General features: G+C 43.0%; 3 protein-coding genes across 12 annotated transcripts; 1 reads left to right on the top strand and 2 right to left on the bottom strand.

Moving 5' to 3' along the window:
* Nucleotides 1-15678: 15678 nt before the first annotated feature.
* Nucleotides 15679-17392, bottom strand: e2f3 (E2F transcription factor 3). Its single transcript, XM_037264742.1, has 5 exons — nucleotides 16966-17392; nucleotides 16671-16776; nucleotides 16338-16569; nucleotides 16121-16252; nucleotides 15679-16042 (listed from the first exon to the last, which is right to left on the bottom strand). The coding sequence occupies exons 1-5, from the start codon at nucleotides 17128-17130 to the stop codon at nucleotides 15679-15681; spliced, it is 999 nt and encodes a 332-aa protein (XP_037120637.1). The 5' UTR covers nucleotides 17131-17392.
* Nucleotides 17393-17623: 231 nt separating this feature from the next.
* On the bottom strand, nucleotides 17624-20480 carry srfbp1 (serum response factor binding protein 1). Of its 10 annotated transcripts, none has more exons than XM_037264786.1 (5): nucleotides 20391-20480; nucleotides 19661-20128; nucleotides 19191-19587; nucleotides 18973-19079; nucleotides 17624-18870 (listed from the first exon to the last, which is right to left on the bottom strand). In XM_037264786.1, the coding sequence occupies exons 2-5, from the start codon at nucleotides 20111-20113 to the stop codon at nucleotides 17770-17772; spliced, it is 2058 nt and encodes a 685-aa protein (XP_037120681.1). In that variant the 5' UTR covers nucleotides 20114-20128; nucleotides 20391-20480; the 3' UTR covers nucleotides 17624-17769. The 10 variants fall into 10 exon arrangements, with proteins under 10 accessions (XP_037120681.1, XP_037120684.1, XP_037120679.1 ...); XM_037264789.1 differs by lacking the exon at nucleotides 18973-19079 and having other exon boundaries at nucleotides 17624-18678; nucleotides 18763-18833; nucleotides 19254-19587; XM_037264784.1 differs by having other exon boundaries at nucleotides 17624-18486; nucleotides 18676-19587.
* Nucleotides 20481-20536: 56 nt separating this feature from the next.
* Nucleotides 20537-25456, top strand: LOC119130834 (macoilin-like). Its single transcript, XM_037264790.1, has 11 exons — nucleotides 20537-20779; nucleotides 21415-21556; nucleotides 21708-21834; nucleotides 21918-22041; nucleotides 22109-22287; nucleotides 22379-22904; nucleotides 22991-23149; nucleotides 23232-23414; nucleotides 23480-23600; nucleotides 23668-23842; nucleotides 23912-25456. Exons 1-11 carry the CDS (start codon nucleotides 20700-20702, stop codon nucleotides 24112-24114), a joined length of 2019 nt encoding a protein of 672 aa, XP_037120685.1. The 5' UTR covers nucleotides 20537-20699; the 3' UTR covers nucleotides 24115-25456.
* Nucleotides 25457-25733: the final 277 nt, after the last annotated feature.

Genomic DNA, 25733 nt, shown 5'->3' with positions numbered 1-25733 from the left:
GGATCCGACCTGGGGCTACACAGCCAGGCCTTTCATTTTTATTATTGAATTGTCACAATAATTACATTTTCCCGCATTTGAACGCCAATTACTTTAATAATTTGAGCAGGATTACACAGAAAACATTGGTGCGAGGGATTAACAGTGCAGATTTGCTACTTTGCCAGTGGCACAAAGCATTAATGGATAGTCAAGCCATTGTTGATTACAACCTTCTGTGAGGAATTTGGTTTTTTGTTTGTTTATATCCTCCATGAAAACCAAAACAAACAAAAAAAACAGGAAGAAATATTTGTTGTATTTTTTTTATTGTGGAATTTTGGGGGGGAATTATTTATCTGATTATTTAGTATTGATCAAATTAAAACAACAATTTTTATTTTAGACTTTTTACTCACTCAGGATAAACTAAAATGTACTGTACTTGCAGGTATCTTTTTATTTTGGAATTTTTGGGGGAATTATTTATCTAATTATTTAATATTGATCAAACAACTATTTTTTTGAACGGGGGTGTGTGGAGACTTTTTATTCACACAGGATAAAATAAAATGTACTGTATTTGCAGGCTGGCTGTGTGTTTACAGTATACGTGGTGACGTGCATCGTATTTGTTTTTCAATATTCAATCACATCTGTGTCAAAGCCCCCCCCAAACTCCTTTTCATAAAAATAAAACACACACACTCACAGACTCCATCTCCAAAATCCCTTTAAAGCTTTTGATCCGGCATGAATGTGGTCCCCCCCCCCCCCGACACACCCAAAAGTGGGATTAAAACTTGCTCATATCAACACAGCTACTGATTGGGGGGAATTTCTTCCCTTAAAAGACGGTGACAGCATGTGAGGATGCCGCGTGGCGCTTATAGGTATTCATTCGTTTGTGACAGCTGTCTCATACAACGGCAGCATCGCCGTCTTCAAACGGCAGCCGGCGAGAAGCGGGGAACGTGCCGGAAGAGCACCGCTTTTTTTTTCTTTCCCCCCCCCCCCCCCGAGGGGAAATTCTTCCCGCATCCCACCGTCTTCACCTTTGCTGCATACAGTGTGGCGGCGTCGAGATGATGAAAGTGAGCGAGGGGTGACCTAAAAATGTCACCACAGGAAAAAAAGAGGGCAAAACTGTAATGAGAACAAGACATGAAGAGATTTAAGGAAAAGGGAGTCAGGGCAAAAAAAAAAAAAAAGAAAGATGCTTCCATTTATGGTTTTTTTTGCAAATTATCTTCCTAGTGTGCACATGGGATACATGTTCGGGGAAGAAAAACAGGATTTCTTTTCACGGCCCCTCCCACACGTCTACATCTTTTTTTTTGCCACTTTTTCTTATGCTGACTTTGCATATAAATGAGAGTGAAGATTATCCAAATGTTTGATGCCGAAGGCACGCGCACCATCCTGCGGATGGGTTGGGATGGCTCATTACGTTGCCGTGGCAACAGACAGCCAGAGAGCAAGCACAGCAGGAGGGGAGGGTGGGACAGCTTTCCAGTCAAAACATTTGATGCCCACAGAAAAGCAGGTAGGGCAGGTGATTTTCTTTTTTCTTTTTTTTTTTAAATTCATCGGCACATTTGAGGCGACATATGTGACCCCAACCTTCCTCCTCACATCTTCCCCTGTCTTTTTTTTTTTTTCCTTCTTCTCCTGGGCAGATAGACGGCGCAGAAAGTGGCGTGTAATTACATCCTAATCTCGACTTGGTATCTGCTCGGCTACGGGCCGTGTGGTTACACAGAGCTGTCAGGGACACGCTGACGCACACACCCACGAGAATTTTCACTCCACAATTCTACACGTTTAAATCTGGTTAAATAGCCACGCAAGCGAGCCAGACATCGCCGCTTGACTGATGGAGTAAGACGTTCCCTGAAACAGATGGGCCGACTGATTTTCACTCGGCTATACACTTTTCTATATGGTTATATAATCGCACTTTTAACAGAGAACAGATGATTTCATAAAGACTGATAAAGTCTGTTTGAGCACAAAAGCCCAACATCTTGAATGTGAACCGGCTTGTTATCGTCCTATTTTATAAGCCGTCAAGTGCCTGGCTGCATTTTATCTGCGTCAAGTTCCAAGTCGTTTTGAGTGATGGAGATCTTACAACCAAACGGGGTCACGCTGCAGCGGCCATACATCTTCTGTATACAGGAACAAATGTAACCCGTCACTCACACGAAGGCGGCGGGAACGCTCGGCTAAAGATAGGACTGTATATGGATCTATATCCGAGGAGTTCTGCATTATACATGCAAAGCTAATTTGCGTCCATATGTCGAGGACAGTCCCTAGCACAAACATGCACTTAAGTCAGTTTAAAGTGCAAGCAAGTCTTAGGAAAGTAGGCCAGGACTTGCTCGGGCCTGGAAAATGTAAACAAGTCGTGATCCGTTTGGTTCCCATCCAGTGTAAAAAAACAACAACTTTGAATTAAACATAACATTTATGCCATGCCCAGGCATAGACCTGAGGCGATGTTCAATCAATCCGGAATTTGAAATCAAAGGCTTGCTTAGAATATACAAGTCCTGCCCGTTATACTTTTGGCTAATTTAATCTTCAATTTGAGCGGGGGCTGTGGGATATCAACGGCTAAATTTGCAATTAGTATTCTGTCGGTGCATTGACAGGCTGCAAGACGGTAGGTGGAAAAAAATAAAATAAAAAAATCACCGGGGATGGAACATGAGAATTACAGGTGGGTATTTTATGAATGCTCCATTTTCATTAATTGTTAATCAAGGCAGTTCAAACTGAATTGAAACATGAAGGACTGCTGAAATGTATTTTTTCGACTGTACGTCGCATATTAAGGCAAACAAGCCGACTTTTAATTCCTGGCATAACGAAATCAATGCATTGAAGTAAATGAGGCTAACAATAACGCAACCGTTTGCATTCAACCAAGTCAGGCTGAGGGCGTTCAACCAAAGCAAACAACCCTAAAAAAAAAAAAAAAAAGGTCATGCATAAACAAATGATTAGTGCAGCACAATTCATGCTATGCAGCACAAACAACATATTTTCCCTCATGGCAATAAAACTCTAGAGGTCAATGTGAGGTCACGCGAAGGAAAGGAGTGTATATCCTGAGTTGACACAACGGTTCTGCGAGGCCGAAACATATTTTGCTGGAATGACAATGAGCCCGACTATTTTCTTTCAAGCGTTATACATTTACTGTTCGACCTCCGGCCCCCGCTTGGAGACGTTCTGCACTAAAATACCTCTCATGCTTTTATCCAAAGGTTTTAAAACTGCATTAGTGACAGACAAGAGGGAGAAAAATCTGTTTTCCAACCGGGTAGCAAAGTGTTGATTAAACACGGCGGCAACAAGGAGGAATGAGTCAGAACGGATGAGAACTTTCCAAATATATCACATGGATGAGATGTTTTCAGCCACAGCTCTCTCTGCATCATTAAATAAATAAATAACATTTCACAAAGAATGGCCCTTTGCACCAATTATAAAAAGGGGCTTCCCTAAGGTTTGGAAAGGTTTAAAAACAAATCCCGTATTTTCCGGACTATAAGGCGCACCTAAAAACCTAAAGATTTCTCAAAAGCCGACAGTGCGCCTTATAGTCTGGTGCGCCTTATATATGGACCAAATTCCTAAATTTAAACTGGCCCGAAGCATTGTGTCATGAAATCAATCATAAGTGGCCCGCTGAAGACTTTGAATCATGAATCAAACAGACTATGGATCATTATTTTGTGATTATAAAGTCATTTGTTGCGTCTGAAGTTGAAATAAAAAAGATAAAATGGAGAATGATTTATTTGGATTAAAAATCTGACATGATGCATTAATGGTGCGCCTTATAGTCCGGTGCGCCTTATATAAGGACAAAGTTTTAAAATGGGCCATTCATTGAAGGTGCGCCCTATAGTCCGGTGCACCTTATAGCCTGGAAAATACGGTACACATATTTATCTACATACACACATATAAGACGAAAAAGATTTACAAACTATCCAACCACAAGCAATGCAAAACAGACCCTGCCACTTAATCCCGGCAACACGGTTAGATGAAAAACAGCGATAACAACGTAGAGACAAATAAAAGATTAATCTAATAAGTCTGACTCACTCAGGCCAGCACATACAGAAGAACACTGCTGTATAAACAGACGTGGCTGCGGTTGTGTGTGTTTGTGTGTGTGTGAAGGCCTAACGGACAGAGAGGCTGTGCAACACTAAAGCTGCCCTCACCATCTGGCCTTGGCAAAATGAACACAGTGTTCCTCCAGCCTCTCTCGCTCTCTCTCTCTCTCTCTCTCTCTCTCTCTCTCTTCCTCAATGTTTCGGATTTGATACTCATCCACCCGCAGAGATTAAGCGGGTCCATATTTTAGTCGTCCTCCCTGTGTTGTTTTTGCTTTCTAAAAACACTGAGTGTGTGTGTGCCAACGTGTTGATGGGACGGTTGCGAGGAACTGGGCAGAAGGACAAAAAAAAAAAAATCTGTGAGGTCTGAATATGTTTTTAAATCTGGGTGTGGCCTCCTGGACAATACATTAGGTACACAAGATTATTCATGTCGGTATCCAGAACCTGAAATCCTTTAAGTCTAAATCGAAGGCATGACTTTCAACAAATGGGGAAAAACATTAAGAGCGGGATGATCCGTCGATACTTTTCAGGTCATTTAAGAGAGATCAAACATGCATAGACACAAAAGCTGAAATCACTTGACACGGGGTTAGAAACCCGCAGCGCTGTTAAGAGGCTTTAAGCAGAGACCATCGCACATCCATGCAGTGGCCAAAGCAGCTTTTGGACAATTGCACTCCAGTTTTTCTGATCACTTTCAGAATGTTTTATTTTTTTTTTTTCAAAATCAGGTCGTGGATAAAAGAGCACCCATCCGGAGAATATGCCTCCGATTTGAGGTCTTCCTACAAAAGCCCGGGCGAGCTGGCACTAAATAATTCAGCGAGGAAAACAAGACTCAGCCCATCTCGAGTCTTAACCCCCTGCTGTGTCTTATCTCGCCCTCTCACACAAACACTCCGGTATTCACTCTTTCCAGGAGAACGTACCCATCCAAGGACACACAACACTGTTAAATATTCCATTATGTTGGACTCGCCTGTTTTCCTGTGGCTCATTACTGAAAAGCATAATGATGATGAAAAACAGATTGCAAGGCAGAGGGGGGGGGAGAGAAAAAAAACAATTGCACCCAAATCTCAGGTTGCTCTCACATTAACAACTTTTTTTTACACAGCTGGATGTTTAATTTGAATCCTTGCAGCATCCCGTTTCAAGTACAATATTGTTTCGGAAAAGCTATTAAAGGCATCTTAAATGTTTTGGCTAAAAAGGGTGATTTGGCGCATTTGCCGTTTAACAAATTAGAAAAAACTGTCTTATTACTTTAAGACTTTTTGGTCCTCAGGGGTGGGGGGGGACAAAATGCTTCACAGTGTCTCACTTCAAGGTCTCTCACACTCTCGCACACACAGAGGGACAAACACACACACACACACGTTTAACAGTCGATAACTGCGATATCTCAATGCACACCAGATGACCAACTGTTTTTGCCCGGCTAGTTGTTTTGAGATCGCGACACGACTTCCAGACATTAACATGAGTCATTCTTTACTGCAGTCACGAGCATGCAGAGAGTACAGACACACACACACATAACAAACAACAATATATGTATCTGCTAAAACAGCCTGACAAACTGATTTTGAAACTGGGTAGGCTTAAAATGCTGGCCTGATGTTATGGATGAGTGAGACAAAATAAAAAATAAAAATCGAGGCCCTCTATCCATAGACACACGCACCGAAAAAGTTTGACTTGAATCGAGGCTGATTGAACGCTCCGCCTATACTCTCGGCTTTGTCCCTGCGAGCTCTGTCTAAATATTGAAGCGGATCGAGGTGAAAAGAATCGGCTATCCAGAGGATTCCACCCAATCTGCATATTCATACAATTAATTAGGATTCCTCTTTCTGCGCTGTGATTTTTTTTTCTGTCTTTCCTGCTTTATTTCTCGAGAGGCAGCTGTAAGACAATGGTGGGGCGGTGATCGGAATCAGTCATTAGTTTGGGGCAAGGGGAGGAGGGGGTGTAGACGATGGAGCCCCACGCCTACACACCTTTCTTCTAAGTTGACTGTCTGCATCAGATATGATGAAGACGGAGCGCTTTGCAAGAAGCGCTCTGCCTCTGCAAGTCTCTGTGTTGATACAAACTTATGCCGCTTTGTCTCACTTTGTCTTTTGTCTCAATTGTGTGGTGCCAAAGTGACTGAGAAGTGCCATTGTGCGATGGGGCAGACTAACCAAATGATGCTCGGCGGTCTTCTCGCAAGGCTAACTCTTTTAATTGCGAAGAGAAAAGATGAGATATTGTGGGATGTGTGTGTGTGGGGGGGACTTGTTTAAAAAAAAAAAAAAAAGCTTATAATAAATGTGCAGTCTGGTATCGCAGTTAGGATCAAGTTTTGAAGTCTTTGTTAGTTTCATTGCAAGAACTGCTTCTCGACTGGCGGCGACCTAACCAAATCTCAGGCAATTTTCTTGCAGCGTACCTTAAATTGGACACCCAAACAAGTCATTTCAATAATAAGACTTGATGGCTCAAGTGCTCGGCTCAAAAGGATAAAAGGATAAAATAACGGGCAGCGGCACATCTTGGACATCTGTTCAGGTGGTTTTTATTTTTCTTTATTTTTTTCATCATTATTATTATCTTTTATTATTATTATCATTATTATTTTATTATTATTATCAGGAGTGTATTTGCGGACTGTATAATGTAGATAAACAGCACACACACAAAAAAATTTGAGCATTTTAAATGACCACTTAAATATACCAAGTTATCTCTCCCCTCCCAAGCAGATTAAACGTACATTATCATTCTTAGAAGATTTAGAAAATCACTGTCGAATTAATTTTTCATCCTAAACCTGTCAGCGCTCGCGTCTGATTGGTCGGTAATCTCGAGAATTTAGTGTGTGACAAGAGTGTTAAAAAACACAGAAAGTCACGAATAAAAGGGGGGGGATCAAGCGTGTGACAGATGACAGAAGTTGTCCATTAAGCTGACAGAACAGTCCTGGCGTGAATATTGCATGTCCATGTTTACCACAATTACAGGCCTGTTCGCCGGTTCACCTCCTCCAATGGGCTAAAACTGGGAGGGAGGGGTGGGGGCAACAATCCTTTGGGAAAAACGCAAGCTGTCAATCTTCCACACCTCTTTTCTGTGGTGTCGTCTTTAAATATCGACTTTCATAAATAAAAAGGACACTTTGCTTTCTTCAACCATGAAGCCATGCAAGAAGTGAAACTCATCAAAGAAAAAAACTTTTTCTTTTTTTTTCTTCTTCCTCAAGTAGAAAATGACAAAGGGCTTGCTTGCCGTGCAAGGCCGACTCCTACACAAACCTTGCGTGCCGAGGAATGTCCGAAGCCCCCGTAATGGGCCTTTTTTGTTGCGGCGGAAAAAGAAAGAAGCCTTTGGAGATATACACGCAAAGTCCGAGTTAATAAGCCCTGCCCAAGGAGCTCGTCGGGGTCATAGGCCAGTAAAATGATAACTTTGAACCCGGGGCCAAAATACCCCAGCCCCCCTGCTGTTAATCTCATCTAATGATGTCCTTGGGGGTTGACATCCTTTCCGCCAATTTTACTGTCCTATTGTGCCGTATTTTTTTGCTCTGTTGTGACCGAACGTACGATTCACATCTTTCTAAAGAAGCTCCATTTACAACTTTAGATCAAACCATCCGAGGTTGCTGATGATGTTAAACGCGAGCTAACCTTTGAGATGAGCTCTCGTGTCTTTAGCGAAGCCGCCACGTAATTATCTTTTTAATTATCAATGACCTTGCGTTCATCAGTGTCACTTTTATCTTTCAAACCTTCCTTTCACCGTTTTCCCGTCTATACATGGTGTCGTTTGTTCTTGGCCTTTTGCTTGTGACACTGACTGGCGCTAATGATGAGCAAAGCGGCGTATGAAACTCGGTTCGTAACAACAAAGTGTCAGGAAGTGATGAAACGACTTTATTATACGGGGGAGTTGGACCACTATAGTTAATAAACAAGAAAAATCCGGCTTTGCCCTTTCAAACTTCTTGCCATCATTGGCGGCCATTTTGTTTATTTACCCGTGGAAGGTGAAAATCACTCATATCCACCTGGTGGAGTTTTAAACTGTCATTCTAAATCTTTTTCTTCTTTAGAATAAAGGAGGAGGGGTCCCTGTAGACTAGCAACATATTGTAATCCCATTACTTAAAGGGTTTACCCTGAAATACCTTCCAAATGAGCCGCTAACAAGGGGCTGGTAGAAAGATTACGGCCCAACATAATCAGTTCCAGGACGCTGGTTGACCTCAGAGGCCTTTTAGCTTGGAAACAATGGGAAAAATATATATATCTTCTAGACTCAACAGATGGATGATAATCGTAAATCTCAATGCAACTTTGTGGATATTGTTTGAGTAGCCAGGACGTATGGGTGGTTCTCTGGAAGCGTGGCCATTAAATAAACGTATCTAAAAGCAAGTCAAATTTTTATTTAAATGACATCATATTCACCGGAGATTCAAATAAATTAGATATCCAAAATCACAGCATGCTGCTGGTAAAAAAAAAACAGCTGCTTTCAAGTATACACACACACACACACACATTGCCAGGAAGAGGTCATATTAATGGCTGACTTTGCAGCTCTCGGGCAGACGTTCAAACACACAAACGCCCATTTGTGCGCACACGCTCCCTTTTCCAACACGTGCGCGCAATCATTTCCATTTCACTTCTCCCTCTTCTCCACCCTTCTGCTCACTGCCACCCTAAGCCCCAACCTCTCTTCTCCCCTCATTTGCATAATATACTTTCTCTTTCTTGAGCTCAGCGTGTACAAACACATACATCTGACAGATGGCACCACTGGGCTCCAGAAAGAGTCGAAAGCGGGAATATGAAGGGGAATGGGAGGAAAAGGAGAATGTTCTGCTAAAGTAAACAGAAAAAAAAAAAAAAAAGCATAATTATCCTGGGCACTGGCCTTGACACTAACCTGGGGAAAACCCTGATGTGCCAACTCACTGCACCCGATGACCTACTAAACCCAGCAGGGGAGGAAACACACGTCCATGTCGAGCACATCCAAAGTCAGTGAAGGAGAAAGGAAATATTGTATATATATGAGGGGGAAATAAACTCATTCCATTCTCCCAATCAATCTCTCTCCCTTTCCTCGGCAGCCACTTTTTGTGGCGATTGCTTTTTAAAATTCTTTCGACGGGATGGCGATGGTCGTTAGAGCGTGTCTGCGCTGTCAGCCTGAGTTATCCTTGTACGGCTCTGGGCCTGATTATCCTTGTGATGACTCATGCAGGGAGAAGGAGAGGTGAACTCGGTGCAGAAGAACTCAACAACCGGGCCACCGATTACAGCGCAGAAGAGAACGGGACGGCGAGAAGAACGGCCCCCGTCGCATGTGACGGCTCGACGAGAACCGCCGCGCTGTCGAGACATCTGTCGTGTCGCCGACTTCTTGGACTTGTTTGTCATCGCCGTGCAAAAATGTGCACCCCCCCCAACCCTCCTCTTGCATTTTCTCACCAAGCGGTGCGTGTCACGTCATATCATATCATTAACTTGATAATGTAGATTCACAGTACCGGAGAGGAAGATAACAAAAACAACAGGCCCATCTGCAGCCGGCAGGCAGCCTTTGTTGACATGCTGATGTCTTTGGTAGTCGAAAAAGGAGAGGGAGGGAGGGGAGGGGGGGGGGGTTGCGTAACATCTACTGTGCTATTCATAGAGGAGAGGATGAAGGGGGGTGACATTTGGGATAGGCCAATTGGGAGGGGGTCCTCACTGGTGACAAATGCATTCTGATGTGAGCATACATAAATGTCTTTGGATTAATTATTCAATTTTATAGGCTTTATATACTTAGCCGGGTTTATTTTTTTTCGGGGGGTCGACAAAGCAGGCAAGAAGTTCAGATGGTCACACAGTTTTGCTGCTTTCCTTGAAATGCGAGATTGTTTGCAGGGAGAGGCGCTTGGGGTCAACTCGGAGTTTATCAAGGTGGGATATGCTCGATTTGAGCTGAAGGTTTCACGGCAAACAAAAAACACAAAACAAACACACGCATATCTCTTGAGCCTGATCGAATGGGATTGGGCGGTGTTCTCGCAGCACCAACTGTCACCGCAGTGAGAGGTCAAGCAGAGACAGTAACACAGCTTATATAAGTCACAATAACGGGGGTGGGGTGGCGGTAGGGAGTGTGGTTTTTTTTCCTTTTTTTTTAAAAAAAAACAGGTTATGTAGTCAAGTTGCTTTTCTTTACTTTCTGGAACAAAATTAGAAGAATCACAAAAACATGGCGCGGTTGCTAAGGGAGAAGTTAATTTGTGTGACAGAGACTCTCCACGCTTTGCTTTCCAGCGACATGTCAAATTAGAAACATGGTAGATGCACATCTAACTTTTTGCTTCAAATGTTTAACTTTCTGGCTACAGCAGCCAAATCTTAAAGGCCTGCCCCAAAAAAAGGATCAAAAACAGATGGTTTGGATGTTGCGGATGAACACAAATAATCCAAAAGATCATCACTCAGAATGTTGGCAAAGTTCGAGAAGAGGAAATAAAGACAACAAAATCTCACGGCGCGACCCAAGAAAATGTTATTTGCATTGCAAAGTCTCTTGAAAGAAACTTTTGACAGTTTGGACGGTGGATTGGACGGGCCATGCGGCGTCACGTGGAGAGGACATAAGGACAACAGAGGGAAAGCGGGCGAGAGAGAGGAATGTGAAGGAGCTTTTCTATAAGCAGAAGCTAAAGAGGTCAGACGGGTAGTTTCTGGGTCAGGGCGCATTAAACAGGCGAGCGCGGTGAACTGTCGTCGTCGTCCCCGTGGCGACACGGCAATGTGGACAGGCCTCCTCCAACTGTGACCGCACATTAGCTACTTACTGGAAGCCATACAAACACTGCTCTGGGGATCAACACATAAAGTTGCCCTTTACTCTAATCCACGGCATATAGGGAGTGGGAGGGGGCGAGGACCTACATCTGACAGGCGGACTGACTGTCTCAGGAAAATCGCCAAAGGTGTAAAAACAGAGTCGGGTGTGGTATCAAATATGATACACAGTACGTGATGATTAATTAGCCGAAAAAATGGCAGGCTCGCTTTTATATTTTTAGATTTGCTCCATAAACGTAATGACATCAAATTGTCGCCGCCTTTTTTTGTTTTTGTTTTTTACTTTGTTCCTTCCATTTATTTCCTCCCTCGTGGCAGATATTAGAAAAGGCACAACAAGAAGTCCATCGAGTAAGCGCTACTAAATAGCCAAATTATGATTGGAGGGGGGAAACAGGAAAATAATCTTTCATGGCCAAGTAATAGTTCCGGCCGAAGCAAAATGCAGCCATTAGACAAAAGAGACATGGGAAAGCGATAGAAAACGGCCAGTATCTTTCCAATTATCAGCATGGCGCATGTTCTTTCGAGGCAGCTGAAAGGACAGGTTATTAAGCTTTAATGCTTCAAAGCATGAGGACCATTCAAGGCCTTCTTTCTCATTAGACCTACCACCAGGCTCATCGTGAGCGTGTGTGTGTGTTCGCCAGCGAACACATAAGCACACATGTGCAAGTCCATGTCCATGGTTAAGCACCTCACACAAAACCTGGTAATGAGTGGGTGAGTGCTGGTTAGTTGGCATCGGCTTATATTTTCTACACGGCATGAATGCATCAATAAGAGTCCTCAACAACAAAAATCCTTGAGCAAAAGGAACAACATTCCATTTGACTGATTTTTTTCCAGGATGTGCAATTCTTTGAAAGCTACAAAAGCAGCACAAAGCGAAAATGCAGCTATGTGAGGCAATTCATGGAGCTTTCTTTGCCTGCTATAAATGAAAAAAAAAGAAGAAAAAAAAAGTAGGCCTAGCTAAACTATTCAGCCCAGGCGAACATTAACAGGACAGAACACTGTCTAACAGCCAAGTCGAGTTCCTCGGGTCAATGAAGAAGTATTGGCTGGTGCTCTCCCGGCTCGCTCGGCCACTAACTTCCCTTCTGTCCTTTTCGCCATCCAAATTTGCACGCGCCGCCCCCAACGGTCCGATGAAGACGATTTTCCATAGATGAGATGATTAATGCGCCTGCCCCGAAGACGCTGATGGAGATTGATGCAGCCTGCTAGCCTCTCTATGGCTAATCTTTCATCCTTACAATAAATATGGCACAATGTCCATATGAATGCAAAAAAAAAAGTGGCTGATTACAAACAGCTTGCGAGCCGTCGTCCCTTTTAACGATTTCATCCAAAGGCACTCTCATTGTCAAACGGCTGTTTCCCTTAATGAAATTAGCCCGTCTCGCCGTCTGCGGGGGGCTACGCTAGGTAAGGCGTTTCCGCCAGGGTCGGGCCATGGAAGTCACCCTCATTAAGTAACCAATGCAAATGAGATGCAAATGGCGCGAAAACAGAACACTGCTTAATTTGCCCTCCCGACATTGCAAACAGTCACATGGGGGGGTGATATGCAAATGACATGCAAATGAGCAGCTTTCTTCCATTGGCTGAAGGCTGGCAGCCTTTGGGTTGGAGTTCACGCCTGCTTCTGTCAATGCCAATATCGGAGGCGTCCAAGCGGAAGCCAAGAAAGTCCACGCCCACTCCGAGGTGGTGGCTGAAAGTTCCTGACAGGCCTTTGAGGAACAATGAGGAACAAGGAGGAACGAGTCTCCAAAATGGCTTCCGTAGAAAGTTGACACGAGCCAAATACTTTTGCGAGGAGGTCAAACCTCTAAAGAGCACGTGACAAGGTGGAAAATCACTTCCTCTAATGATCCGCGCATCCACCTACAGTATGGATCTGTGCACTTCATTGATCCCCTCTTTCAAGCCTCCACTGGGGTGGAAAGTAAATGAACCGCCGCTCCCGCTAAGTACATTACATTACGAACGCGACTTATCTTCAATTCCGAGAAGGCCGCAACACTTTCTCTTTCATTTCCTTTGAGATTGAAAAGAAAGAAAGGCCTTCAAGCTATAATTATTTTTGGACAGCGCTAGTCGATGCATCGACTAGTGTCTTGAAGTTGTCTATCGGAAAAAATCCGAAAACAGGTTTGTTTTGAAGCGTCACATTGCTGAGCTAGGCACCGAGGCCCTCCAGAGGGTCTTCACTGAGCACATATTTCTTTGGTGTACTCAGGCTTGATGCATCAAACTACACCCGTCTTGCTCCCTCACTTTTTCGCTTCATTCATAAGCCCAAAATATTTGGGAGGCAGCCGATTGGTCAGCGTCACCCGACGCAAAAATACGATGCGCTCTTTGTAGCCAATTCGAGGCGAGTACCGCGTTCTCTCCCACTCTCTCTCTCTCTCGCTCTCTCTTACTTTCGGGCTGCCTTTTTAACACACAGTTTTTTGTTTCAGTCTCTGCAGTCTCGCAGAAGTCGAAACAACGAGCTAACTTTGGGCAGAAGTCCGCTTCGACCTTAATGTGACAGTTTTTGGACAACGGGGACAAGCTACTGCATTTCGAACCCCCCCCCCCTCGAGGAGCGGCCTAAGTCATCCCATTCCCCTTCTATGTATATTTTTCCCCCCTCTTTGCAGTTTATTCGTTAGCGACAAGGCGATGCACTCTAAAAATGAAACTCCATCGACAGATCGATCAGGTGATTGACAGCTTTAATGAATGATCTTTAACCGGGTCCTCTCGAGACAGAGGGCGAGGCTGATGTCAGGTTTGATTCAATACGACCGAGTTCAATATTCACAGTTTTGTTTTGCACCCCCCCTCCCTCCCCTCCTCACTCCACCTCTCATGTGTAAGATCTTTACAGCACGCAAAGCAAGACAAAAAAATTGAAACACATAAATCAATCACTGCAGTGATCCAGTGACTCTGTGAACTCTGTTTATGGGGAACTGGGTTGATTGGGTTTATGAGAGTTTGGAGGAGCAATACTGCCATCTATGCATGAGAGTGGGTACCCAAATTTCCCAATGGATTACATCATCAGGTTGAGGTTGCTTTTATTATGTTGACGTTCCAGTTCACACAAAGAGAAGCAGGAACAGAGATGTTTGGATTTCAAACATTTATGTTTTACTCGTGGATATTCTAAATTTACATGGGTGCAAAAAAATGTATAGGAGAAGTATTGGGAAAAAAATATTTAGAAATTAAAACAGGATTTTGTGATATTTGTGTTTTGAATTGTTTTCTGACTCAACCAACATTACATTTCATTTCCCAAGCATTATTTTGTGATTTATCAAGTAGTGCTTTTGAAATCTAAGCGTTCATGCATTGCAATGTGATTTCTCACTTGCAGAAACTCACCCTGTGTTGATCATGGCTGCAACATAAAGAAAGGGTCGATCCATCCTCAAAATGCTGGTGAGAACTTCTGCAGCTTCTAGCAAGTTCTGCATGTGGAAGAGGAGATGGTGGTTATTATACTTTATTTTCAAAATACCGCATTTTTTTTTAGATTATGCGTTGGGTCAAGTAGTTTGTAGGATTATTCTGACATCTAGTGGCAACAGAGACACGTGCAGGCTTCAATTTACTTTTAATAAAATAAACAACCGCACATATTTGTGCGTCATGGCGCTCCAAAGGTAAAATATTACAACTAGTCAGAGATGAGGAAATTAACTTTTTAGTTACCTTTTGCATGTAAAGTTTAGCCTCTCGGGTTGCCTGCTAACACAGCACGCTCAAACATTTGACAGTTTTCAAGAAAAATGAGCCACACTCACCTGTTCAACGCGTCATCATTTTGTTGATATTCGACGACATTGTTTAAAATGTGCAAATTATACACTACAACAGCGTATTTTGCAATATTTGCAGCTCTCTCGTCATTGTCTTCACGTCATGCACACGCTTGCAAACTTGCAAACTGCAGGTGAAGCCAGTTGACATCATGACGTCATCGTGACGTAAATGGAAACATTGAAGAAAGTCGAAGCGCATTCTTTTCCCCCACGCCTGATTAAAAGTTAAGTTTTATTTGTTAGAAAAACTATTATTAATAATAATGGTTCACTTATAATTTATAAAAAACAATGAATTTTTAAAAGGCACTTTATTTCAAACAGGTGTAAGCTCACACTCTTAACAGACACAAGATATTCACAATAGTGACCACAGCAAAATGAAACTAAAATGGAAATCAATCTCTTGAGGAAAAAAAAAGTTGATTTAAAATCCTTCCACAATCAAGCATTGCGTGATTAGCACATCAGTTTACACAATTGAAACATTTGGACTTATGATGATACAGTTTGCGGTCCGAATTCAAGGTAGTGTCTCAATTTTATTATTTGTTGACATGAACAGCGCTTCAAGGGTAACATTGTATACTCTCGTACAACTACAAAAACCTTTCGGAAAATGTCATCACATGGGAGACAAGACTATGAATAAAGCATCTGATGTGTAAAACAATTTGTGATGCAAGCAACTACTTACGAATGCCAGTCAAAGCAATGACAACATTTCAGGTACATTCAGTGTCACAGAGGTAAATAAATGGCTCCTTTTTCAATTTGCAAAAACATTAGCAATCTTTGGAGGGAGTTTGGTGTTGTATTTGGAGAACAGGCTTTTCTTTGACAGTGTTAATAACAAGGTTCGCTTTTCAGGGGCATCTGAACAAATGAAGTGTACGAGTCATTAGCAGAGTTGTGATCGCTATTGGCGTCGCCGTCCACGTGACCGCCCGTGACTTCCATCGGAAGAGGCTCGTCTGAGCAGATCAACACGTCGATGGGACCCTGAGTGCTCTTCATGTGGACTTGGAAGCTCTGAGGACAAGAACAGAGCATGTTCTGATTTGCATACAAGTACACACAACGAAGGGAACGTACTTCTTTTGGGTGCGTGACATTCAGGATTGTGTCTTCGGGGCCTTTGATGACGAGTAGAGTTTGCTCACTCAGTGTGGGGATGGTTTGAATGTCCTCATAGGTCACGTAGGCAAACGTGAAGTATATTGTCAAGGGGGCAAATTGATAGCAGAATACAAAAAAAAAAAAAAAGCATGGCAATGGCAAAGGATATTTGCTGTTCTCCTCGTCCACACACATCGCGTGGAGATCCCCTGTGCAGCTTTCGATCAGCTCGTCCAGCTTTTTCTCTTCTTCGGCGAGATCATTTATTATTTGGATGGTGTCCTTACTGGGACTGCCACCCCTGTGGACACATAAAAAAAAAAAATAGCATTACAACAATGTGAAAATGCCATCAACTTTTTTTCCCCAACTGTACGTCTACTTACATCCACTGTATATGATTCTTATATATTTTTTTGATCAAGTTGATCCCCTCCAAGACGTTTGTGACATCGTAGATGCGTCTCTTGGAGGAGTTGATCTCCTGGCTCACGAGGTTAAGATCCAAAATGCCATCTTTTGAACTCTGCAGCAAGTTCAAAAACTTTCTTGTCAAGAGAACAAGCGATGTGTCGTTCCGAGACTTTCTGGTGTAATCTGGATTGAAATAGAGAGCGGCTGGGGAGGAAATAAATCATGACCAAGTATTAATGAAACAGTATAAATAAATACATTCAATTATTGCTTTTGGGTATTTTGTTTTTGTAAAGATGTGTTACTTTCTTCTCCTGTAGATAGGTTTAGTGCGCTGTGGTCGGAGACAGATAACAACATCCCATCATCCTGACTTGGATCATCAACATCTTCCAACTCCTCCTCCTTTTGCAATACAAAAAAATGCACATTTCGAAATGCAATAAAATATTCTGGCAAAAATATAACTCAATATGCTGCAGTTTGTAGATGGGTCTGGCTCACACTGATCTTGCACATATTACATGACAATGTTTTGTTTGGCTCTCGATCATGATTATTATTATCATCGATAGTGATTTAGAAGAACATAGTCAATACCTTGGCAGGCTGATGAGAACTTGGATTGGGCCAGATCAAAACCAACTTTGGTGCGGTCTGTTGCGGCGGCGCCCGCTGCGTCTCGTCGAGGGACTTCGGTGACTCTTGTTTATTGCTGCAGGGAACTTCGGATGTCCCACTTGTAATCATTGCGTCGCCGAGCATGTCCAGAAATGTTGCAGCTCTTATTATGCTAGCAGTTAACGTGCCTCGCTAGCACACACGTAGACACTGCCTTGAACATTACAATGGGATTATCAACGCACGCACATGCAAATGTATTTGCACCGCGTTACTTTTTGCATAAAAAGTAACGCGGAGTGTTAACAGCTACTTTTAGGTAAAATAATGACCTTCTTTCTGCAGGAGTTAACGACCGATGATTGCTAACCTAGCTAGCAGCCTGAGGTGTTCCGCCGTGACGCAATAAAACTACCAACCAATGAGCAGTGAGCTTTGTAGACATGTGACTTTTGTTTTCAAATCTCCAAGATACGCCTAAGTCAAAGACTTAAAAAAATGTAATAAAGCTTTGTGATTTTGGCAAAAAAGTACTCCGTCCTTAAAAGTTGTCACGATTTAACAGAAATATTGTAGTCTTAATGTCACTTTTTTTTTTTAATAAGCCTCTCTAAACATCAAATAAACAAATCAAAAACAACATATAAAAAGGTATTTTATTAACATGACCTGTAAATATAAGCAATTTTTAGGTTTGTCTAACATTTTTACCATAAATGATCTGAAAGAAGACACCCAGAAAGGCGCAAAAAAAAAAAAAAACACTTGATTGCAATATATGGCTCAGTCATCATCATCAAACTTGATCTTCTTCCCTTGGAAAGCCATAATTTTTCCTTGCTGCTCTTTTCTCTTCTTACTGGCCTCCCATGATGGATGCAGGGCCTGTTGTGGTTCCTGCTGGGCAACGGCGCCCGGGCCACGCCGGTCCTGCTGCCTCGCAGCATCGCCTCGGCCACGCCCTCGAAAGTTTGGTCTCTCTGAATCAAAACGTCTGTTGAACCTTGGGTTCCTGGTTTGGTCTCCGTCTTCTTTGTGGAACCTTTTGTTTTTATCAAAATCGGCACGGCCCATGCCCGTCGGTCTCCCTTGACCCCTAAACGGCTTCCCCCTTCCGCCCCGACCGGGTCTCGTTTCAGACAAAGAGCAGAAGACAGTCTGAAATTTGGGCGCTTTCGATTTTAAGCGCGACTCAAGCTCGCCGAGTTCACACTCAAGCTTGTCGGTAGTCTTTGATTTTCCGCCGAAATCCTCTTCAGTCTTGTCGCCGTCTGTGTTTTTGCTTTTCTTTTTCTTAAATTTGCTCACTTTGCCAACAAAAAAGTCATTGTCGCTCTCCTCCTGGGACGACCGCTTGCGGAATCGTTCCTCAGTACTGTCATCAAAGTACGGTTTGCCCTCGTCGTCAGAGAGATCGGATTCGCTTTCTTCTTGTTTCGTCGGCTTGGACACCACCTCGGGTTTCTTCTCCTGAGTCTGAGCTGGCGGTTTCTTCTTTACCTGCTCTTTTGGCTGGCTCTTTTTGACCGATGCTGGTTGGACAATTTTAGGCTCTGCTGTTAATTTCTTTTCAACATCAGGAGCATCTTGAGTGGATTCCATTCTTTCCAGATCAGGTTCAGAAGAAGTAGTTTTATCTTTTGTGTCTTTGCCGTCATCTTTGGTGATTTTCTCGGGTTTCTTCTTTACCTGTTCTTTTGGCTCGCTCTTTTTGACCGATGCCGGTTGGACAATTTTAGGCTCCGCTGTTAGTTTCTTTTCAACAATGGGAGCTGAATCTTGAGTCGATTCCATTTTGTCCCCATCAGGTTCAGAAGTAGTTTTATCTTTTGTGTCTTTGTCGTCATCTTTAGTGATTTTCTCGGGTTTCTTCTCCTGAGCCTGTTTCTTGTTTACCTGTTCTTTTGGCTCGCTCTCTTTGACCGATGCCGGTTGGACAATTTTAGAATCCGCTATTGGTTTCTTTTCTACAGCAGGAGCATCTTGAGTGGATTCCATTTTTTCCTCATCAGGTTCAGAAGAAGTATTTTTATCTTGTGTGTCTTGGTCATCATCTTTCGTGATTTTCTCGGGTTTCTTCTCCTGAGCCTGAGCTGGCGGTTTCTTCGTTACTCGTTCTTTTGGCTCACTCTTTTTGACCGATGCTGGTTGCACAATATTAGGCTCCACTATTAGTTTCTTCTCAACAGCAGGAGCATCTTGAGTGGATTCCATTTTTTCCCCATCAGGTTCAGAAGTAGTTTGATCTTTGGTGTCTTTGTCGTCACCTTTAGTGATTTTCTTCACTTTTTTGGAACGTTTTTCTCGCATCACTGTCTTCCACTTGTTGACCTTTTTAGGCTTACCGCCCGGTGATTGCACAGCTACCGTTACGGGTGATTCCACAGCTACCGTTACTTGGTCATTTTTCTCCTTCTGTTGCACCTGCTTCTTTTTCCTCTGCTCGCTGAACGCCTTCACGGCCGCCCGAATGTCCTCGATCTTTTTCTTGAACTGCGGGTGGCAGGCGATGCGAGCTACGGCTCTGTCGGACATGGTGGACTTTGGGTTCTTGCACACTTCATTGAAATTGAGATCCTTCTGCAAGGCGATTTTGGTGACCTACGGAGGAATCACAGTGAGACTGGTTAAATTACGCTTTTTGCAATTCTAGGAGTAAAACGTATTTACATACAAGGTCCGGTTGGAGAGATTTCATTGCGTGGATCTCCTCCAGTAATCTGGCGGCTTTCTTCTGATTCTTCTCAACAGCCACTTCAGTCCCCTTCTTTTTCTTCAGCTGAGCAATTTGTCGAATGATCTTCCTGCTGAGCAGTGCCCTCACTCGCTTCACCTCTTTTCTCATTAACACCACCTCATTGTTCAAGTTCAGGACAACCGGCTGCGTTTTTACTTGGTCTGGCTTTTTCTCCGTTTCGACTTCGGGTTGTTCTGACTCGTCTTCTTCATCATCATCATTGTAGTCTTCTTTTTCTGAGTCTCCTCCATTTTTATCCTCTTCTCTGGCATCTTCTGTTTCTCCTTCTGCTTCCATTGTCACGCTCTCCTCCTCTTTGTTGTCTCCATCTTCATTGTCTGACTCTTTTTCTACATCTTCCTTTTCCTTATCCTCAATATATGATGCCATTTTCTCCAAGTCGATCTGTTAAAAATGAACACATTTACTACATAATGACATCCTGCAATGTATTTTCCAGCACGATTGTTTTTCCATAATTGTTTTTATAATAAACATTTCTGAAAGCTACGTTATGTGCCGACAGAATCAACGTGGTGGCGTTAAACACGTTTTGCCGGGCGGAGTTGAACAAAGTTGCTTCAATAAGCATCTTAAACGGCAAATTATCAACACGCTAAAAACAATACAAAGCGATGAAATCACGTCTAACTATTGCAAGCCTTACCGTAATTAACAGGCAATAATACACTCTCAACGTGAGGCGAAAACGACACACGCAACGGGGGCGGCCATGTTTGACGCGGCCACGCCTCTGATGTCGTCATCACGCCTTACGTCGCGAAAGGGAACGCGGCGTGTCGTGAAAAGGGGAGGGGCAAGTCCGCGCACTGTTATTATTTATTTCTTTGTTTCATGTGTATTAAACAATAACAACGGTGGCTAATTCACGACGTGTGAATATTTCGCGTGAGCGAATGACAGTCCCGTGCTCCTGTTGCTACACCGACACATCGGCAAAATCATCTGGGGGAGGATGAAGCGGCGCAATGCGGACTGCAGCAAACTCAGACGGCCGTTAAAACGGAACCGAATCACCGAGGGTATATATAGCAGGTACAGAAAAAAAAAAAATGGATCGGAGGGACGCTATTGTATAACAATGGCGCCTCTCTCAATTTTGCAACATAGCTTTTTGCACGCTGTGCCTAAATCATCTTTTACCATTCTGTACATTATGAGCCATGCAAACAGCAAAATGATCGTTCTTCTTCATTTTGCGTGCATTATTTTGTTCCTGGCTAGCTAACATTCAAAACTGGCTCCGCATTTAAATGTTTGCTCAGTGTGACTCATCCGTATGATGGACATTTTTTATTATCATCATTTCAAATTGATTTAGTTGGCAGTGCATAATAATGTCAAAATGTAAATATTTTGAAATGCAGAGTCTTATTTTACAACATTTTGAGCGGAAAAAAGCTTATGACGTGTTGTAAACATGTTCTTATAAATCACACTTTTCACAAATATTATTGTTGCATAATTAGCCTATAATTACAAATTATTACACAAACCAATATGCAACAGCTTAATCTTGTTTTTTTCTTTACAATTTATGTATTTTCCATCACAAGATGAATAAATGTTCAATTGCAAATATTGCAAAATTGCCATGTAATATAAATATGCACCCAACAATTTGAAGCATAATTATCTCCATTGTGTCTTTTGTCTTCCTCTCCCTGCAGTACATTCCTATATCTGAAGTTTCTGGTGGTGTGGGTGTTAGTTCTACTTGCTGACTTTGTGTTGGAGTTCAGGTTTGAGTACCTGTGGCCATTCTGGCTTTTCATCCGCAGCGTCTACGATTCCTACAGATATCAGGGTCTGGTAAGGGTGTGTTTCTTTGTTGTTTTAATGACAAAGATTAAAATCCCCTAATCACTCCCTCCTGTCTTATGAGGTTTGCATGGAAAGTGCTTATTTATAGCTGCGCGTTTTATAGCCTGATTAACATTTTCTTTTCCCATCTCTGTTTCAGGCCTTCTCATTCTTCTTTGTGTTTGTGGCCCTCACGTCAGACATCATTTGCCTCCTCTTCATCCCTGTCCAGTGGCTCTTCTTTGCTGCCAGCACCTATGTATGGGTCCAATATGTGTGGCACACAGGTTAGCTTTATTTGCAATAAAGTTCTGACCTGAAAAAATAAATCATCTGCAATTTACTTTGTGTGCATGTGTGTTGCACGCAGAAAGAGGAGTGTGTCTCCCAACTGTGTCGTTGTGGATCCTGTTTGTGTACATCGAAGCCGCCATCCGGTTCAAAGACCTGAAGAACTTTCATGTTGACCTGTGTCGACCTTTTGCTGCTCACTGGTAAAGTGTATCTAAATGCCGTCCAGCAGTGTTGCAATTATTTATCCATATTTGTCTTCCTTGACAGTATTGGCTACCCAGTGGTAACTCTGGGCTTTGGCTTTAAGAGCTACGTGAGCTACAAGATGCGGCTAAGGAAACAGAAGGAGGTGCAAAAGGAGAACGAGTTCTACATGGAGCTGCTGCAACAGGCTCTTCCACCTGAGCAGCAGATGCTGCAACGACAAGAGAGGGAGGCAGAGGAGGGTGAGATGTGCACACACAAATTCACTTTTGTCCAGAAGAAAGATGCAAAAAATTCTTCTAATGTGAGTCTCTGTTCGTCCTTCTGTTTCAGCAAAAGGGATTTCAGAAACAGAACCTTCCGTCGGGTCTCAAAACGGAGGACCCCCGAATAAGAAAAACACTTCAGTCCCATTACCGGAACTGGAGTACAGGGAAAAAGGGAAGGACGGTTCTGCAAAAGAGCGTGAAGGCAAAAAACAAAACACAATTGGAATCAATAATAACAACATTATACACTCAATGGACTCCAAACTACAGGAGACGGAATATATCGAGAACTATATCAGGGTAAAGAAACTGAGCAACGACGTGGCGGGGGCGGAGAATGCGCACGGCGACTCCAACGCCCTGACCGCTGTTAAAGAAGAAGTGGCGGCGAGTGGGAAAAACTACAAAAACGCCTCAGGAGGCGGAGTCTGTAACTCATCGCCGCGGAATCACACTTTTAGTAACGGCAACATTCCCACGGCGTCGAGTAAGAATGACAGAAAGCAGAAGGGGGGTGGGAAAAGTCCAAAGGACCCGTTGGAAAACTGCATCCCCAACAACCAGCTGGGGAAGATGGACGCTTTAGTACGGTAAGAGATGAACGTCGGATAAAAGAAAAGTACTTACTGTGCTCAAATTGATCATGACATCATTTGATCCGGAACGATACGGAAAGGATGGAGCAGGACGTGAAGCGCCTCAAGGCGGACTTGCAAGCCAACAGGCAGGTGGAGTCGGATTTGCGGAGTCAGCTGTCCTCTCTGAGCAGCCAAGACCGCAGCCTTCGCTCGGAACTGGGCCAGCTCCAGCAGGACAATGAACTGCTCCAGAACAAGTAGGAGACCCGAGCGATCCATCATCTTATACACCGCAAATGTCTTTGTCAAGGATTTAATGTTCTGATCCACTACCGGCAGGCTCCACAGCTCCGTCCAAGCCAAGCAGAAGGACAAGCAGACCATCTCCCAGCTGGAGAAGAGGCTAAAAGCCGAGCAGGAGGCGCGGGTCCTGGCGGAAAAACAGCTGGCCGAGGAGAGGAAGAGGAAAAAGATGGAGGAGGCCACGGCCGCAAGAGCGGTGGCGTTAGCCGCGGCCACCAGGTACAGAAAATCGAAGCAGGCAGGAACACACAAAAGATCGCTAAGATTCTTCTTTGGTCTTCCAGAGTGGAGTCGAATGATTCCTTGCGCGGTCGTATCAGAGAGCTGGAGACGGAGTGCAAGAAGCTCAGCATGGACATAAAAGTCAAAGAGGAGCAGATTCGGGATCTGGAGGGCAGGTGCCAGGTAGGTTCGAGAAGTACACACCCTTTCCCGTTTCATATCGATTCCAACCGGAGGATCTCGTCTGCAGGAGTTGCGCAAGTACAAAGAGAACGAGAAGGACACGGAGGTGCTGATGTCGGCGCTGTCAGCCATGCAGGAGAAGACGCAGCACCTGGAGAACAGCCTGAGCGCCGAGACCCGGATCAAGCTGGATCTGTTCTCGGCGCTGGGCGATGCCAAGAGGCAGCTGGAGATCGCACAAGGTAGGAAGTTGGAGTGCGTGGCTCCCCAGCTTTTGTTCCTCACGGTTCTGTCACTTCCTGGTTATTCAGGCCAGATCCACCAGAGGGAGCAAGAGATCGCCGAGCTGAAGCAGAAGATAGCAGAAGTGATGGCAGTGATGCCCACTCTCTCGTACTCGTCAGACAGCAGCAACTTGAACCCGGTGACCCCGCACTACTCCTCCAAGTTTATGGACAATAGTTCCTCCTCCCTGGACCCCAATGCCTCAGTTTACCAGCCCCTCAAAAAATGACTGGACTGTTTTTTTAAAAAAATCTCTTTGTTTCTGTTCGGGTCATTCTGAGTTTACAAGCCTCTGACAGATGTTGCACTGAGGGACACAACATATCTACATTTGAAAGGAGTATTTTTTTGTTCTGCTGGTTTAATTATTCAAATTAACGGGTGGGAAGAGGAATCATGTGTTAGCCAAATGAAGAAAGAAACATTGTTCATTTTTGTTTTTCCTCTACTGTTTCTCATGAGTCAACTTGGGCTTTAATTTATCATTTTTCACTTAAAGGCACCTAAAATATACATGAATGTATAAGTATTCATGCTTTTAGATCTCTGCTAACGTTAAGCAATGGTGAAAGTATCATTTTCACTCGATTAATCGATTATTTAAATGCTGTAATCACGGCACTGCCAAAATATACGGAGTATTATTTTGTTTGCTGCAAATACTTTTTCACGTGGACCAAATTCCAACATAAATGTCCTTCAACGAATTTAATGATGTCTCAGTAACAGGTCGTTACAGTTTTTTTTTTTTTTTTTTCCCCCGATATTTCAGTGCCTTTGAATTAAATTTTCGAAACGCCGCAGCCGCATTCTTTTGGCTGTTTTTCGTATCTAAAGGCAAAATACATTTAAGTGTCACCAGCTCCATCAAGAATTTGTTTTGCAATTACCCAAATTTAATCTGATAGCCTGAGTTTTCTCCGAAAGGGAAACTCACATTTTCCTAGTGACACAGTGTTGGTGTGCCAAACAACAACCAAACTGATTGTCTCCTTATGCCTAAAAAAAAAAAGGCGTCTCTTTGTTTACAGAAATGTACATTAACTTACAGAGGAATGTTGCTTTGTTTAGTTAAGTGCCAAGTGTGGTGTGTGTTTTTTCCATTTTTACTCCAATTGATGTAATTAGCATTTTTGTTTTATAAACGGGTGCTGTTTAATTGTTTTTTTTTTGTGTCATTAGAACGTATCAATGGTGTAGAGTTTACAAGGCCAATTGTGATGAAACGGCAGGTTGTCACTTTGATTGTGTTCTTCCTTCATGTATTTATTTGTGGATTTAATGACAGTATTTTTCTATTTTTGCTCTTATTTTTCCAACCAGGTAGGATTTTGTGAATGTGAATCATTTTGATCATGTTTGTGCTATCATGTGACCTACCTGGAACACTGTTGTTGTGGCTTCGTACATTCAGTTAACATTGTGAGGGAGGGGAAAAAGTGTGGGAGGTAAAAGTGATTTGTGTTCTTTTGTGCTCCATTTCCCCCACATCTCATTTTTACTTCAAGTGACGATGTCACACTTTTCAGTTTGCCCATCACTATTAAAGACTTGCTGGAGGCAGTGAAAGCAACTCTGTGTGATTTTTGTGCCATAGTGGTTTTATAATCTGAAGACTTAATATTGACAACTAGAGGAGATTTTTGTCCCTTGTGGAATTTCAGATAAACTGCAGAAAATTGAAAATATGCAAAATTAGATTTATTAATATAGTTATTTTTACAAATCAGTGATGAGCACGGCCTAAAATGGCTTTTCTTGTCAGGCTTGATAACAGTCTGCTAATGAGTACATGGACGTTAAGATGAAACCATAAATGAATTCTGAAAACAGTTTAGTTCAGCCAGT

Source organism: Syngnathus acus, chromosome 11 (assembly GCF_901709675.1).
Source record: "Syngnathus acus chromosome 11, fSynAcu1.2, whole genome shotgun sequence".
Taxonomy (NCBI): Eukaryota; Metazoa; Chordata; class Actinopteri; order Syngnathiformes; family Syngnathidae; genus Syngnathus; species Syngnathus acus.
This window is presented reverse-complemented; position numbering and strand designations above follow the sequence as displayed.

Excerpts from the sequence above, each read along its gene's own strand:
- srfbp1 (XM_037264779.1), bottom strand. The coding sequence starts at position 20,113 with ATGGCATCATATATTGAGGATAAGGAAAAGGAAGATGTAGAAAAAGAG. Across the intron at positions 19,588-19,660 it reads AATCTCTCCAACCGGACCTT|GTCACCAAAATCGCCTTGCA; the intron begins GTATGTAAATAC and ends ATTCCTCCGTAG.
- LOC119130834 (XM_037264790.1), top strand. The coding sequence starts at position 20,700 with ATGAAGCGGCGCAATGCGGACTGCAGCAAACTCAGACGGCCGTTAAAA. Across the intron at positions 23,150-23,231 it reads AATGAACTGCTCCAGAACAA|GCTCCACAGCTCCGTCCAAG; the intron begins GTAGGAGACCCG and ends CACTACCGGCAG. Across the intron at positions 23,415-23,479 it reads GCGTTAGCCGCGGCCACCAG|AGTGGAGTCGAATGATTCCT; the intron begins GTACAGAAAATC and ends TTGGTCTTCCAG.
- e2f3 (XM_037264742.1), bottom strand. The coding sequence starts at position 17,130 with ATGCTCGGCGACGCAATGATTACAAGTGGGACATCCGAAGTTCCCTGC. Across the intron at positions 16,570-16,670 it reads CCTATCTACAGGAGAAGAAA|CCGCTCTCTATTTCAATCCA; the intron begins GTAACACATCTT and ends TTTCCTCCCCAG. Across the intron at positions 16,253-16,337 it reads AAGAATCATATACAGTGGAT|GGGTGGCAGTCCCAGTAAGG; the intron begins GTAAGTAGACGT and ends ATGTGTCCACAG.